General features: G+C 42.6%; 2 protein-coding genes across 3 annotated transcripts; both read right to left on the bottom strand.

The window, feature by feature from the left end:
* Positions 1-1,714: 1,714 nt before the first annotated feature.
* Positions 1,715-3,283, bottom strand: LCE6A (late cornified envelope 6A). Of its 2 annotated transcripts, XM_070269016.1 has the most exons (3): positions 3,172-3,283; positions 2,276-2,568; positions 1,715-2,108 (listed from the first exon to the last, which is right to left on the bottom strand). In XM_070269016.1, exon 2 carries the CDS (start codon positions 2,545-2,547, stop codon positions 2,305-2,307), a length of 243 nt encoding a protein of 80 aa, XP_070125117.1. In that variant the 5' UTR covers positions 2,548-2,568; positions 3,172-3,283; the 3' UTR covers positions 1,715-2,108; positions 2,276-2,304. The 2 variants fall into 2 exon arrangements, with proteins under 2 accessions (XP_070125117.1, XP_014595260.1); XM_014739774.2 differs by having other exon boundaries at positions 1,715-2,568.
* A 4,581-nt stretch (positions 3,284-7,864) lies between these two features.
* On the bottom strand, positions 7,865-9,639 carry LOC106783198 (late cornified envelope protein 1F). Its single transcript, XM_070267112.1, has 2 exons — positions 9,549-9,639; positions 7,865-8,532 (listed from the first exon to the last, which is right to left on the bottom strand). The coding sequence occupies exon 2, from the start codon at positions 8,507-8,509 to the stop codon at positions 8,177-8,179; it is 333 nt and encodes a 110-aa protein (XP_070123213.1). The 5' UTR covers positions 8,510-8,532; positions 9,549-9,639; the 3' UTR covers positions 7,865-8,176.
* Positions 9,640-17,276: the final 7,637 nt, after the last annotated feature.

The following is a 17,276-nucleotide window of genomic DNA, read 5'->3' on the forward strand; positions in this document are numbered from 1 at the left end:
AACCAAACATTGATATTTTGCTTTTTTCTTAGAGAAAAATGAGATTTTTTCCCCAGAAATCTCTCACACAAACGTAGCTGAACATCTAAATCAAGAATATTTAAAAACCTATTGGTTAAATACGGACTTTAAAGCCATGGTGTACCAAAATTCATAAAATATGCTTTATATAATATAAAGCAACTTTTTCCCTTAAAGGGAGAATGTATCTACTGTTTTATTTAAAGCATAGATTTCATGAAAGTAAAATAGGTAGATAAGTTTCTCAGAAAGTGTTTCTTTTTGCAAAGTGGATTTTTCCTTTAGCTAGGGTAATTTTTTAATGTAGTACTCATTCCTGCCCTTGAATAAATGAAATCCTTTCCCCTCAAATGATTTTCTTAAATGGAGACATTTTAATTGCTCCCAAGATGTGATCTTCCTGGAAAGTCTGAAAAAAATCTTCATAGTCTTTGACAATTCCAGAATTCCAATTCTAAAAATTTATCTTAAGAAAATTACTAAAAACAATGAACGATGAGAATGTTTATTTTGCTGTTGTTTAGACAGCAAAAAAATAGAAGCAACGTAAGTGCCCAATATCAGGGAACCAGTTACACGAATCACAGTGTGTTCACGCGATAGAGCACAACAGTGTTGACCGATCTTTATCAGCATGGGAGGGTATTGACAATGATATTGTTAAGTAAAAAAGCAGGTTATAAGATATTCTGAAATAATCCCATTCTGTGATTTTTATAAAGTTTTGAACTTCATCTATGAAATTATTAGTAGTGATTATTTTTAGGTGGTAAGACATTTGGTTGGTCTTAATCATCTTCCTTATGCTTATCTACATTAACGCATCTCTATACAAGTATGCATCTTTTGTGTAATGAGAAAAATTACACATTTAAAATTATAATCATACATAATTATGCTATATCTATATGCCTATATATAGGTATATCATAAGAGAGACAAAATCAGGTCCCAGCCATCAGGAAGATTGCTAAACCCTGGAAATAGGCATCCTGTGTATTGGAAATTATAGACAGGCTGATACTCTGCTCTGAACCCAGGCAATATAACTATTTGATTGGGTACTTGCTTAAAAAAATATCTCCAGTGTCCTCCAGAAATGAGACTCAGCTAACATGTTTACATCGCGCTTGTATTGACAGGCAACCACGTTGAGCCTCAAGCACCTCCAGGCCCCTATCCTTTACCTCAGGTCCCCTCAACCCCAGGCAGATAGACCCTGAACTTGGGCCTAGACTATTTCCAGAGCAGCAATTCTTTGGTAGGTGGTGTTTTATCCCTTCAGTTCAGTAAACTCAGCTGGTCTGAGTTCTCATAAGGAATTGGGGGTATGAACTGTCCCACATTGTCATCTCATGCCTGGTAATTCAGCCAAATTGAAATTCATGCCAGTGGCAAGTACCTCACTTGTAATGCCTTCCTTTATGCCGTATCTTTCACCTGGAAGATTCTTCCTCCTCACTCCACTCCCAGCGGCAAAGCTGGCTTCTCTTTAAAGGCCCTGTTTAAATCCTATCTCCTCAGGAAGCCTGTTCTCCTCCCCTCAAGCGGCATGCTCTCTCTGTTCCAGAGAAACCGCCTTTGATCCACACCACCAGGATGAGTCTCACCCTGCTGTCCTTGACCTTTTCTACATTTTTTTCTCCTTTAAGTTCTTTCGGGCACAAAGTGAGAAAAAAAATAAGCATGTCAATCAGCTTAAAATTATATTTATTCATACACATATTTCAATCTAGAGTTCACATTGCTTCTCCCACTAGCTTGTAAGCTTTTCTAGAGCAGAGACAAGTCTCCCACTTACATCTGTGAACACAGAGCTCAGTACACAGCGGGGGCTCAACATATGTTTATTACACTGAAGCCTTCAGTGCTAGGATCATGATGTGACGTAGGTGGATGGCTGTGAGGATGCTGAGAACTCAGGCATAAGTCTCAAACCATCTGTCTCTTTGAAATGTCGTCGGCTGTCTTAGGAGGGAAGAAGAAGGGACAGCATCCACCTGAGGAGGTCTCAGCACGTCCAAGCAGACACTTCAAGTGTTCACAGCAGCCACGGCTCCAAAGGAAGCAGCTGTGCTGTTGCTGAGCTGAAGGGGTGGGTGGAAGACAGAAGCAGAAGTGCAGCATACTGTAGTTCTCTCCTCTTAATTGCTGGGGGCCAGGAGGTGTTTCTCCTCCCAAATGAGAAGGAGAGGACCTGAGCTTCTCTGCTTAATAAATGCACAAGACCCGGGTGGGGAGAGAGCAACTGTACCTGTGCTTCTCTCCTCTGGGACGGACACCTTAACACTCCTCCTCTTTGATGTGGTAGGTTGTGCCACCACTAAGGCAGCGGGGCTTTTGGTGAGCCCTCTCAGAGCGAGCTGGGCTCTGATCCCGGGGCCTTCGGGAACCAGAACCGCAGCTTCCTGAATGGGGAGCACAGCAAGGAGCAAAGCAGGAAGCCAGGGAAGGGCTTGGGCACTGGGGAGCGGCACACTGGGGAGCACCAGGAGGCTCCCAGGATTGCTGTTTCTGCTGTGACATCACTGGGCTAGCAGGTGGAAGCTGGAAGGGAAAAGAGCATTTGGTTAGATCAGGACCTTGGGTATATTTTTCACTTCTCCATGTGCTGGGGCTGACAAAATGGACCCTTAGCCTTTACAATCTGCTAAAATCCATCCCAGGAGGGGGAAAAAATGAATTTGAAAGGGCTAAAATCTGGATAGTAAATCATGGTGGGAACTCCCAGGGGACCTACTCACCAATAACCAAGCTAGTAACTTACTCTTCTTAAACAAGAAAAACAAACTACAACCCAGTTGAGCTGACAGCCCACTTTTCCCAGGCTAGTGTCCACCATGGTCAGGCTTAAAGGAGAACCAAGTCTCTGCTCTTTCTTCACTCAGTCTTCTTTTACCCTGAGATTCCTAAACCTGCATGCACCTTCTCTGCTTCTCTGACCCCCTAGCTTCTATGGCTTTCTCTCATGTTAGATCATTTGAGGTCTTTTGCAAGGAACCACTTCTTTTCCCTTCTCGCTGCCCCAAACCTCTCCTACTTAGCTTATCTATTATCCCTTGTTAAGAGACAAAAGGAGAGATCAGAGCTTCCTTAGCTGCATCTAAGTGAGGGACATCCAAGTCTCTCTCTACACATAAGTATCCTCACCCTATAGGAAGATGTGTGGGCAAGTCATCCCAGGAGGAGTCTGGAGGCCTTGTGGGGCTGGGAAGGAAGAGGCCTTTTATACATCCTCCAATTGAAGCCTCCAGGCTACCTGTTATTGGAGAGGAGCCATGGAGTGGATTATTTATCCGGATGTTTCATAATTCCTAGGGCTAGATTCCTCGCTTACACACAGCTGGGACATGGACCAAAAGGATTCCCATGTGAGTTAGTGACCAGAAGGCTGGAGCCTTCAGATGGCCTGAGTGAAGGTAGGTACACTGACTAAGTCTGGATTACATTCCTGGGGGCTGAATGAGGATACGACAGCTGTTGAGTTCTATCTAAGATTGGAGGAGAGGACCAAGTTCAATACTACCCAAGTCTGAGGAAGACCCTTCTGGTCCAGCCCCCACCCATCATCCATGACTTTCATCATCCAACTCAATGCCATCACCTCCACGGAGACTTGCCTGGTCTCCCGGTCACATCTGAATCCTTCTTCTTTTGAACTTCATAGAGACCCCTCACATCCTTTATAGCTGCTCAAAGTCAGGGTGACCTAAATACTTGTCCTATCTCCTCTATTAAACAGTTTCCTGATGACAGGGACCTTGTGTTTATCACTTCTGCATTCCTAGGGCCTGATACTGTCCCTGACATAAAGAAGATGCTCATTAATATTTGTCGAATGAAACAATCCATATGCCATTAGAATAGACTTTTTGTCTTGAGAAAACAAAAAATAGGAGGAAAACAAAATCCCACGCCTTTTTGTTTTGTGAATCAGTTCTCGACTTCTTGTGTTCACCCTCCTCACCTAAGGCCTTTGTGAACACCCTTTTATAAATAGTACAGAGAAATTGTGGGTGGACCTCACGTTACAGGACAGGCTGAGAATAATACGGAGAATAAAACATTCATAAACCCTGCTATCTCTTAAATGCGAAAGGAGAGCTGTTTGTAGTTATCAAGGGACCCCATGGAAAAACTTTCCACAGGGTGAAAAGTTTTCCTTCACCTTTCATGAAAATTAACATGAGCACATGTTGGCTGTGCTTACAGTGGAAACACTCTCATCTGAATATAGTTCCTCATCTCTGGATGCTTCCATCTCAGAACTGCTGCTGATATGCACAGCTAAGTAAAAAGGCACTGATGAAACTCTCTGATGGCAGGGATAGTGTCTCGCCTGCCTCTCTGTTCCCAATGCCTGACATACAGTAGGGACTCAGGAAACAGTGGAGTAAATGAAAAAGAAGAGCAATTACAAGGGATATTCTGATTAGATGGGCTGTCCTCAAAGGCTTTAAATCATATATAAGACAAAGGTAAGCAGGGTTGGGGTGTGGGACGAGGGATAAGTACATAACCAGGGTGGGGAACAGGACAAGGCCAGAAGAGGAGCAGCTGTTGGAACCCCAAATCCAGCAGGACAGGATTGTCAGGGCTTGCCTTCTTCATCTGGGAATGCACTCGTCGTGGGGCGGGGAGGCGGGGGGCAGGTAAGCTTTGACATGCAGTTTGGATGAAGGGAGAGAAAAGTTCTTATGAGTGAAACAGAAGGTGAGAGAATGGTATGAAGCCTATCTCACCCCATTAGAACAGGACCATGGAGAGAGAGCATCTGACTTATGGCCTCAGAGATCAGACTCCTTCTTCTCTCCCTTCCTCCTTCTTCTTCTCTCTTCTTCTTCTTCCTCCTCCTCTTCTACTCCCCCTCAGGTATCAGAAAAAATTCTAACTACTTCTCAGGAAGGCTTCACATATACTAAGCATTAGTGGGAGGTCAAGTACCTCTGGTCTCAACATACCAGTTGTTCCTTTTCCCCACCCACACCCACATCATATAAACCCATGCTCCTGAGACCTCACACATCACAAATGCATTTCCCTGAGGTTAACTAACAACTACCCAAACTCTACTGCCCCTCCCTAAGGGCTGAGGGTTCTCCTTGGAGTCTCTTCCCTGGGTGAACCAAGCTTTCTGTTTCCTCTCCAACTCCCCCAGATCACTCCTTATGATAATTGCCCACAGAAATCTCTAAGTCCAGTCACTTCCAGTACAATGAATTTCATCACATATAGGATGGTGTTGGTGATCCGCTCCACCAGGATTAGCACTTTCAGTGGAGAAGATCAGTATTTACCTTTGCCCATTCCCTAAAGTAGGCCTTCCTGAGCTGTCCTGTGCCCCCACTAGATTTACAAGTCCAGCCAGTTCCAAGTCAGAACCCCAGAAATTTACTATTCTCCTTCTAGTCCCACTTGATCTCTATTCCAGGTTCAGTTGTATCTATGAGTATAATTCTATGATTTGATATTTATTAAGCACCTACCATGTGCTGGATACAGGAAGCAATAAGAAACCCATCCCATGCCTCAAAGCTTTAACTCTAGAGATAATGTAGACACATTAATAGATAACACAGGACAATAAGTTAAATACAGGCAAACAGAGAGGCAGGCGAATTCTGGGTATGGGTTGAGAATGGAACTAGTCAGCCTAAATTTACCAAAATAGAATGATAGTGTTTTGAATATGTGGCTCCCATTGTTATTAGCACCCCATCCTGGTCTGGGAACAGGAGGTCATCCCTGAGAAATACCCATCTCTTCTCATTCCCAGTCCCTATTTGTGACACTATTTCTTGGAGCAATAGATGTCTCCTCTCTTTCTTTCTTCCATTCTTAGTGAAAAATTTGCTAGAAGAGCACAACAGTATATTTGAACTGGTAGAAAGGAGACTCAGAAAACTTGAGATAGAGTCATAGACAAAAAATGAATGATAAAAAGTGAACAGAGTCTCAGAAAAATTAAGCTCACCAACATATATGTAATGTGGGTATCAGAAGGAAAGGAGAGAGAAGGAAGCAGAAAAAGTATTCAAAAATAATGGCTGAAAATTCCCCAAATTTGGTGAAAACCAATCTATACATTCAAAAAGGTCAACAAAATCAAAGTAGGATAAACACAGAGGTCCACATCCAGACACATTCCAGTAAAAGTGTTGAAAGAAAGGATGAAGAGAAACTCTTGAAAATAGCAAGAGAAAAGTGACTCATCACAAGGGACCATAATACTATTAACAAATGACATAAACAACAATGGAGACCAGCAGGCATAGGAATGACATTTTTAAATGCTAAAAAGAAAAAAAAAAAGTGTTAACTAAGAATACACATAAATATCAATGAAAGAGAATTGGGAGTCCAGAAAGAAATACATCAATATATGGTCAATTGATTTTTGAGAAGGTATCAAGACATTTCACTGAGGAAATAAGTCTTTTCAACAAATGGTGCTAGGACAACTATATATCCACATATAGAAGAACGAAGTTGACTCTTACCTACAACATTCTAAAAAATAACTCAAAATGGATCAAAAACCTAACTGAGATGCTAAAACTATAAAACTCTTAGAAGAAAATATACAAGAAACTCTTCACAATCTGTAGGGAAACAACCTCTGCTTTCATGAAACTTGAGTGTAAGATGGATATACAGCACCTGTCTTTAGGAGGCATCTAGTCTAAGAGGGGAGAGGGAGCCTCGACTGCAGGGTGAACCTGGTCTCAACTGAAACATCACACTTCTGAGGGATATAGGCTCCTTTTGTCTGAGAATTCCTATTTAGACAGCACGGTGGTCATCTGTCACTTTGGCCAGCAATCAACTCTATGCTTGTTAGCATGACAGTTGACATTTTTTGGAGAGGACCCCCAAATATGCGTAGTGTTTGAGCTCTCTCTTCTTACTTGAAACCAGAGGGAATGTATTCCTCTTCTAGCTTCCTGGACTAGCCAAAGGGCAGGCACATGCTGAGAATCACTGTCTGTAACGATCCTTATGGAACTTTGAATCTTAAGTGACTGACTAAAGACACAGGGACATCTAGAGGTCGTATTAATCACAGCAGTTGTGAGGTGTGAACCACACTATCCCTGTCATGTGTTCCTGCCGTCTGCTCCACCAGACACCTGTGCTTTTTTAATGGACTAAAACATAAATTCAAGGTGTTAGCTATTTATCTAGTTCATAATAAGACTATCAAGACATAGTAAACTCAAAGTAAAATTAACAATGATTAAAAATCACAAGAAATTTGTAATTGAAAATAATTTTAATGAAAAATCAAGATTTCTTTACAAAGTATAGAGATGAACTATTTGATTTGGGACTCAGGGAGAGAAAAGAGAGAAGTGACTGATTTTTCTTTTAAGTCTCTGATTCCTTTTATAGGCATTTTCACTTTTTACCATCTTTGCCACATGCTAAATGGGCGTTTCTGGTTAGAGTTAACTAAGATTCATGGTTTATTTGCAGAGATCTCATGTATAATTTTCTGAACAATGTTTTTGGGCTGAAAAAGACAGAAAGTTGGGGGTGAGTTGGGGCAGTATCACAAAGAGAAGGTGGGAGGACTACACATCTGTCTCCCTGCCTTGCCCGGGACGGGGTGGGACCCTGAAGAAAGTCCAAAGTCCAAGGCACTGTGTTCATGAGACATCAGGAGGCTGTGCTCTAGCAGACCTACATAGGATTCATCCGAGAGAAGGTGTCAGAGGAAAGGCAGAGCCACTTTCCCCCCCCGCCCCAAATATCTGATTCTATTGATTCCTGCAAGAGAATGGATAGCAGTGAGAAGAATATTAGGATGCAAGCAGACAAGGACGAGTCTAGAACAAGATGGTGAGCAGATTCCTTGTTTTATTGATTCATTTGAGGTTGCAGATTGCAAGGCAACTGGCTGAGGAGGGAGTTAGAGTCTGCGGTCTGGGGTCCCACGGGAGACAACACAGTTGATGTCAGAGGTCAGCAGATAGAGTTCTGGGAGAGGATTCAGGCTTCTGAATCCTGGGGCAGAGAGACCCTCTAGCCGAGAGCTCAGAACCTGTAATGGGACATCTCCGCCACTCAGGCAAGCCCAGGAGGAGCAGGGGGAGGAGGAAGTGTTTGGCCATTTGTTGTCTCTAAGTTAGCTCTTCTTGGCTCAGGGTCCACTTCAGCAGCAGCCTCCAGAGGACTGCCCACTCCCCCCTCCGCAGCAGCTGGAGCCCCCCGAGGGCTGGCTGCAGCAGTCAGAGCTCTGGTGTCTGCGGCGGTGGGACCTGCGGCGTCTGTGGTGGCTCAGGCAGCAGCCTCCTCCCCCAGAGCTGCAGCAGCCACCACCCCCAGAGCTGCAGCAGCTCCCCGAGCTGGGGCCACAGCAGCCCCCAGAGCTGACACCACAGCAGGAAGAGACTGGAGGGCACTTTGGAGGACACTTTGGGGGGCATTTAGGGGTGGGGCACTTGGGAGGGGGCTGGCACTGCTGCTGGCTCTGCTGGCAGGACATGTCGGCAGGTGGATGTTCAGGAGCTAAGGGAGAGTCAAATAATAAGTCAGACCCAGCACACAGAGCCCACCCTGCCCCTTCTTGTCCTTTCAGCATCATTTCTACTATGTACATTTAAATAACCTGTTTAAGATCAGTCAGAGAAAACAAATCCCTACCACTTTCATCGTTTGTAACACCTTACCGACTACTCTCACAGCGTCTCCTTTGAACCTCAGTTTATCCTTTTAAAGTAGGAAGTCATCATCATCCGTTCTACCAATTAGAAAACTGAGACCAAATGATGTCAGGAAAGTGAAAAAATTTTTTTTTTCATTTATGTCATTCAAATATTGAAATTGTTCTATCGAGACTAATTTAGAACTGAAATATTTTTCTTTATGGAAAAAAATATCCTGTTCACAACCTAAACACTTTCACATTTTAGACATTTACAAGATCAAAATAGAAGAGGATCTTAGAGATTTCCTGGCTGGTTCACGTTACTAAAGAGAAAGCTGAGAGGTCCCTTGACTCACAGCCCAGTGCTCTGATGGTCTCAGAAATACCACCTCTTACACTAATACTTTGACCTGGAGATGGTTAAACTTCTGTGCTTTTCCAACTCTGGAGCTTTTAAATGTATTTCCAGGCCTTGTCCTATACCCATATGTGTAACAATCTCCAAAAATCCCTCTGATCCTCTCTTCACTTTGAGAATCCCTGTGCCCGAATCATGCCTTGAGGATGCAGTGGTTTCTCAAGGTGTCTCCATTTCTGAAGCGTCTCCTAGAATATCACAGCAGCCGAGGTTTCCTTCTTTCATCCTGTGAGTCGCACAGAGCTGCGGATCTGGTGGGTTCCTCAGCATACTCAGCCATCGCTGAACTCATACTGTTCTCACTGTCTTCCCACCTGCCCCCGGCTCTGTCCCTTCCGGCCTTGTCTGTCTTTAATGATATGGACCACAGCCCCCAAGACCCTACCCGTGCCTGCCCTCTCACTCTGGTCTGAGCGTCCCTCTTTGGAAGGCTGTCTCCTGCTCCCAGTAGACACTTACTCACGCACAAGCAGCACAGGGTCCGTCAGCTCCTCAGGAGGGAGTGGATGGAGGTGCTCTGGCCCCAGCCCCTTTTATCCCGGGCTTGGACTCTGCCTTCAGTGTGTGAGACAGGGCCTGGGCATGAGAGGACTGCCTTCTGCCACCCACACGGGTCCTGTGACAGGTGATGACTGGCAGCTCCTCCCCTGCATCTCTCCACAGGGGCCCAGGACATTCCCACCATCAACGTCAGCTCATTCTCCTTACAGCTGCCTGTCCCTCACTCATTCATCTTCATCTCTTCAGTCCCCTTGTCCTATTTCCCTGAGGGTCTGCTTTAAACTAGGACTCACAGAAGCCTTTAAATACCTCCACTTGTGTCCCAGCCACTCTGGCAGATCCTCTGTGTGTGTGTGTGTGTGTGTGTGTGTGTACACGTGCACGTCTACACCATCACAATTAAAAGCCTGGATTAGGAGTGAGACACACCTGGAACAGAATCCTGGTCCTGCCACTTATTAGCTGTGTGATCTTGTGAAAATCACCTAACCTTTCTCATTCTCAGTTTGCTCAAATTTAAAATAGATGATAAAATTTACTCTCAATGGTGTCGTGAAGGTCAAGAGAATTAGGGAAGGAAAATGTCTGGAAAAGGTCCCATGACACAGCGGACACTCATAAATGAACTCTCTACCCATCAATAATTGAAAGGGAGTAGATTTTTTTATATCACAGCTATTTTCTAGGAGAGGTACATTTGACTTTTAAAATGTCCATTTTTTTCAACTAAGGTCTTTCATATATTTTCAGATAAAACTATGCCTGGAGAGGAGCTGGGGAGAAAAGCTGCCTTGCTTTGCACAGTAGAACAAGAATTTGTTTTCTAAGGATCTCCCACAGAGGAAGAGGGTCAGCTCGTGGATGAGAAAACAGAAAGGAGAAGACACTGTAGCAGGGTTTCAAGCCTGGGGCACATGTCGGAGGAGGACCCTATGGAAATGAGCCCCCTGCTCGAGGAGACAGGAGCATCTTACGGAAGAGGAGGGCTCACCATTCAAGATGAATCTCTAGTGTTACTGCTTTGTTCCTACGTGGATGCAAGGGTTCCTTCAAGGGCTTTTTGTATTTGAACGTTTTTAGGAGATTAAGATAAAGACTAATTTCAACGTGGTATATAGCAGGTGCTCCTTCCATATCTGGAGGGCAGCATTATAAAAAACAAATCTAAACATATTAATTAGATGAAGGCAAATTAGAGCTAGGAGTAATTATGGGAAGAAATTCTTCCCTCGAAGTGTCCGAAATAATTTTACAGAGTGGAATGAGACATGAATTCACTCAATAATATCTATATCTCGGTCACATGGGCAAGAATAACCAATATCTTGTGAGCATATATGTACACACGCATGTGGATTTTTTAGACTGATCATGTTTCAAAGGTTATATGTGCTTGCATAAATACATATAGACTTAGATGCAAATACAGATAGAGATGGAGATACAGACACAGACACAGATAGAGAATCCAGCTCGCTTGTGATTCTCAGCATCAGGTATCTCCAGGCGCCCGACTTTCCCTGAAACTCCACGGCCCTCAATCTGTAGAGGTTTCTCCTTGGTTCTCATCTTCACTGGCATTCTCCCTCCTCCATCCCCCACTCCAGGAGTCATTACCCCTGACTTTTAAGGAAGCCTCATCTAGGGCTCCACACTACGTTCAGGATCAAGGCCAGCGTTTTCACTGATGTCCAAGGCTCTGTGCAGCAGGACCCTGCACAGCTTCTCCAGTTTCTGCTCTGCTTCCCAAGTAGAACTGGAGCATCAGCTGTGCTATAAACGTGTCTCTCCCTACCATACTATTACGCTTTATTCCATGACATTTTCCTTTCTGGGGACAATTCAGTTCAAATCCTACTTGCTCCATATCCTTTAGGTGACGTACCTTACAGGTGAGATTGTAATAAACCTTTTGACAGCACAGCTTGTGCCTTGTATTTCTGATTCCCCTCAGCAACTAGTACAAGGTTATGCACACATGGGTGCTTAGTAGATTTTTAAAAAGTCCTTTCATTAGCATTAGCACTTACTTTACAGTTTACAAATAGCCACTCCCTATGACTTAGGTAATCCTCATAGGAGGCAGCACTCTGAGACAGGCACGGTGTATTGGGATGGCCATGTCACCTGCAGAGGTATGCCACTGTCTCACTTGGCTATAACATTTGCTCAGGTTGTCCCAATGGACTTAGTTATGGGGAGTGGCCAAGATATCCATGACTTGGCTCAGACAGGAGCACAGTTCTTGATTCCTAGGATGATGGAGTGAAGAGGTCATCTGGCCTACACCTCTGCTTTGAGGCAGGGCAGCACCCGAACTATCAATCTGCTTAGACTTAGGGGGTTGGTCGGCAGCATGGTTACAACCACATCACTTGGACTGCAGCTCTCTGGCCTTAGCTATGCTATCAATGGCTTTGGGATGGTTCAATAAACATGTTTGACTAGCAAAGGCTTTCTGAGGTCACCGATTCTTCCAAGGGGTCTATCTCTTCCACCATCATTCTCTCATCCTCCCCAGGGCTCTGGAGAGGGCACTGCTGAGATTATATGGGGAATAATCCAGACTGAATTAATTTTCCTCTGTGCCTTCCAACTCTCCTCCTTTTTGAGATACAAACTAGCACATCAACAAATTTTAGTTCTTTCCCCTCTTTGAAAATCTTTCTTTTAAACTATAGATGATGACACAATTCTCTAAAGAATTAGAAAATACATAAGATTTTTGCTAAATTGTCAAGTGGCAGAAGGTATTTTAAGAATGGCACAAAATCCATAATATATAAAGAAAAGGACTGATAAATTACATAAAAATTAAATTTTAACAGATCAATGGAACAGAATTGAAAGCCCAGAAATAAAACCACACATCTGTGGACAGCTAATCTTCGACAAAGGAGCAGAGGGCCTACAATGGAGGAAAGAAAGTCTCTTCAACAAATGGTGCTGGGAGAACTGGACAGCCACATGTAAAAGAATGAAAATTGACCATTCTTTTTCACCATTCACAAAAATAAACTCAAAATGGATCAAAGACCTAAAGATTAGGCCTGAAACAATAAGTCTTCTAGAAGAGAATATCGTCAGTACACTCTTTGACATCAGTTTCAAAAGAATCTTTTCAGACACCATAATTCCTCAGACGAGGGAAACAATAGAAAGAATAAACAAATGGGACTTCATCAGACTAAAGAGTTTCTTCAAGGCAAGGGAAAACAGGATTGAAACAAAAAAAAAACAGCCCACTAATTGGGAAAAAATATTTACAAGTTATTTATCCAACAAAGGGTTAATCTCCATAATATATAAAGAACTCCCACAGCTTAACAACAAAAAATCAAACAACCCAATCAAAAAGGGGGCAGGGGACATGAATAGACATTTCCCCAAAGAAGATATAAGGATGGCCAATAGACACATGAAAAGGTGCTCATCATCACTAATCATCAGGGAAATGCAAATCAAAACTACACTAAGATATCACCTTACTCCTGTTAGAATGGCAAAAATATCCGAAACAAAGAGTGACAAATGTTGGAGAGGTTGTGGAGAAAAAGGAACCCTCATACACTGCTGGTGGGAATGCAAACTGGTGCAGCCACTATGGAAAACAGTATGGAGATTTCTCAAAAAGTTAAAAATAGAAATACCTTATGACCCAGCCATCCCACTACTGAGTATCTATCCTAAGAACCTGAAATCAGAAATTCCAAAAGTCCCATGCACCCCTATGTTCATTGCAGCATTATTTACAATAGCCAAGACATGGAACCAACCTAAGTGCCCAGCAACTGATGATTGGATAAAGAAGATATGGTGTATATATATACAATGGAATACTACTCAGCCATAAAAAAGGACAAAATCGTCCCATTTGCAACAACATGGATGGAACTTGAGGGTATTATGTTAAGTGAAATAAGCCAGACAGAGAAAGACGAACTCTGTATGACTCCACTCATAGGTGGAAGTTAACATATAGACAAAGAGAACTGATCGGTGGTTACCAGGGGAAAGGTGGGGTGGGGTGAGGGCACAAAGGGTGAAGGGGTGTACCTACAACATGACTAACAATAATGTACAACTGAAATTTCACAAGGTTTTAAACTATCATAATCTTAATAAAAAAAGTCTATAACAAAAAAAATTGTTTTATATAGCATAAAGTAACACATACAAGGTAAAAAGACAAAAAATTAACTAGAGAAAAATACATATGCCAGGTAAGGAACTAATATCTCTAATATATAAATATATGTTACAAATGCAAAAATAAATAAACATACAAAAATATGATGGACAGACGACAGAGAGCCCATCCCACCCCCGTCTCGCTCTCTCTCTCTGTCTCACTCTCTGTCTCTCATACACACACATATGTACACACGTTATATTAGGGTTCTTCAGAGAAACAGTTAATAGGATTGTACATATACATAGTGAGATTTATTTTAAGGAATTGGCTCACATGATTGTGGGAGCTAGAAAGTTTGAAATCTGCAGAGCAGACTAGCAGGTTGAGGACTCAGGGAAGAGTTGATGTTACAGCCTCTATCCGAAGGCAGTCTGGAGGCAGAATTCCTTCTTTTAGAGTCCTCCATCTTTTCTCTTAAGGTTTTTAATTGATTGGATGATGTGCACCCACCTTATGGAGAGTAATCTGTCTTATTCAAAGTCTACTAATTTAAATGTTAATCACATCTAAAAAAATACCTTCACAGCAAGATCTAGACTTATGTTTGACCTAAAACCTGAGTACCATGGCCTGGCCAAGTTAACACATAAAATTAATTAAGATAATAATCATAGTTCACCCCTTGTCAACTTGACACCCATACACATCTCCTTAAATGATATTTAATCTCCAGATAAAGACAATGACAAGGCCACACATCCAGCTACCATGATACAACTATGATGTGTACAACAGAAGACGCACGAACCCTTTCCTGAGAAGAAGATGCGAAGCCCTTGAGTCATGTTTACTTTTCTCCTCAAGATCCTTAACTTAAATACTATGTAAAGTTGAACAATATTTAAGTACATAAGTCAATATATTTTATGTTATATGATAAGAGGATAAGAAAGGGGGAAAAAGATACTTAAGATACACACACACATTCGTGATAAAGCAAGGAAGAAATACTCATAATAATTAGGTCCTGGTCGTGGTTCTTTTTGCCTGGTGGGATGACCCAACATTCATTCCTGAAGGGTCTGGTCCATTAGTGGTCCTGTCTGAACTGAGTAGTAGTTTTCCATTGACTTTAATCACAGGGTGTGGTAGTACTAAGAAATGCTCCCTGGAATCCCCTGTATTCCAGCCATATTCTTCCTTACTTCCGTTGTGGAGTAGCAGTCCAACTTCTTTGTGGTAATCAGGATCAATCACTCCACTGAGCACAGTAATTTCCTTCTTTGCCTGTTTATTCATAGGCATGAAGATGCCAAAGTGGCCAGGTAGCAGTCCTAACTTCCAGTTCAATGACATCATTGTGTCTCCTGGTGGAAGCATTCCTCCCTTTGGAACTATGACTTCCAGACTAGCAGAGTGTAAGGTCACTGGGACAGGAAGCAAAAATTTTGATGGCACATCTCTAGGGGTGATAGTGAGTGGTGCCACTCCCATTTCCACGTTTTGATTCCTGGACCTACACATTCTGGCTATAGAAGAAACAGAACCATATATTAGATGCTGATTTAGAGCACATACAGCTTCCTGAAGAACCTTGCCCCAACCTTGCAAGGTGTTACTACCTAGCTGGTACTATAACTAGATGTTCAAAAGGCCATTCCATAGTTTGATCAAGGTAGTCACTGGAGGATGATAGGGAACATGATAAGAACAGCGAATTCCATGAGCGTGGGCCCATTGCCACACTTTACTTGCTGTATTAGTTATATTAGTCAGGGTTCTCCAGAGAAACAGAATGTGGTTATATATATATTTATATTTATATTTATATAAAGAGATTTATTTTAAGGAATGGGCTCATACAATTAAGGAGGCTGAGAAGTCCCACATTCTGCTATCTTTAAGTTGGAGACCCAGAAAAGCTGGTGCCATAATTCAGTCCAAGTCTAAAGGTGTGATAACCAGGGGAGCCAATGGTACAGATTCCACTCTGGATCTGAAAGCCTGAGAACCAGGAGTGCCAAAGTCAGGAAAAGACTCCTGCCTCTTAAGCAATGAGGCAGGAGTAAAAAAAGGGGCAAATTCTACCATACTCTGCCTTTTGTTCTATTCAGGCTCTCAACAGATTGAATGATGTCTACCCACACTGGGAAGAGTAATCTACTTTACTAAATCCATCAATTCAAATACTAATCTCATCCGGAAAGACTCTCACAGATATAGTCAGAAATAACATTTAATCTGGGCACCCCATGGCCAGTAGAGTTGACATAAAATTAACCATCACAGAAATAATGCTGTATGGAATAATCACAATGGATAAGGCATTCTGTATGTTCATGAATGAGAACTTGGGCAGAAGAATTGCATGCAGGGAAGATAAATCCGTATCCAGAATAAGTCTCTACTCCAATAAGAACAAACACTGCCCCTTTCATGATGGAAGTTGTCCAATATAATCAACTTGCCACCAGGTAGTGGGCTGATCACCCAGGGGTAATGGTGTCATACTGGGGACTCAATGTTGGTATTTACTAAATGGCATATTAGACATTCAATGTTTGCTGTAGAAAAGTCAGTATTGGTGAATGGAAATCTGTGATGCTGAGCCCATGCATAACCTCCATTCCTGCCATGATGGCCACTTTGACTATGAGTTCATTGGACAATGACAGGAGTAGCTGGAGAAAGAGGTTGCCTGGTATACATAGGATGGGTCATTCTATCTACTTAATTATTAAAATCCACTCCTGAAGTCACTGTTTGGTGAACATTCACATGGGAGACAAATATCTTTGCCGTTTTTGCCCACTTGAGAGGTCTGTCCACATCTCTTCTCCAGACATTCTCATTACCAATTTTCCAGTCACGTTCTTTTCAAGTCCTTGGCCATTCAGCTAAACCATTGGCCAGAGCCCATGTATCAGCATAGAATTGCATGTCTGGCCATTTCTCCTTCCAAGCAAAATGAACAACCAGATGCACTTCTAGAAGTACTTCCCAATGTGAGGATTTCCTTTCAACACTCTCCTTCAGAGATGTCCCAGGAAGAGGCTGTAGTCCTATATACGTCCACTTTCAGGTGCTGCCTACATATGTACAAACTAGGCCGGACTTTTCCCTTCCTCTGTCAACTGATTGTAGGAAATTCCCATGAAGACGTAAGTGCAGGTTGGGGGACACAGGGTAATTATCAGGAGAAACCATTGGCATTTGGGCCACTTCTTCATGAAATTACTTACTTTCTTGTGCTTTCAGGACCTGCTCAACCTCATTCTTGCATTTACCACTTCTATTTGATGTTGGAGTGCTGCTATGCATGCTTAACTTTATGGCAGACAATACCCAGTTCGTGAAGGGCAGCTGAGGTTTCATAACAACTTATTCACCCATGGTCAAGTTTTCAGTTTCTACTAAGACCCAGGAGCAAGAAAAAAGCTGTTTCTCAAGAGAAGAGTAGTTATCTATAGAGGATGGCAAAGCTTTTCTCCAAAATTCTAAAGATTTCGTTGTGATTCAACTATAGGAGCCTGCCAAATTCTCTAAACAGC

Source organism: Equus caballus, chromosome 5 (assembly GCF_041296265.1).
Source record: "Equus caballus isolate H_3958 breed thoroughbred chromosome 5, TB-T2T, whole genome shotgun sequence".
Taxonomy (NCBI): domain Eukaryota; kingdom Metazoa; phylum Chordata; class Mammalia; order Perissodactyla; family Equidae; genus Equus; species Equus caballus.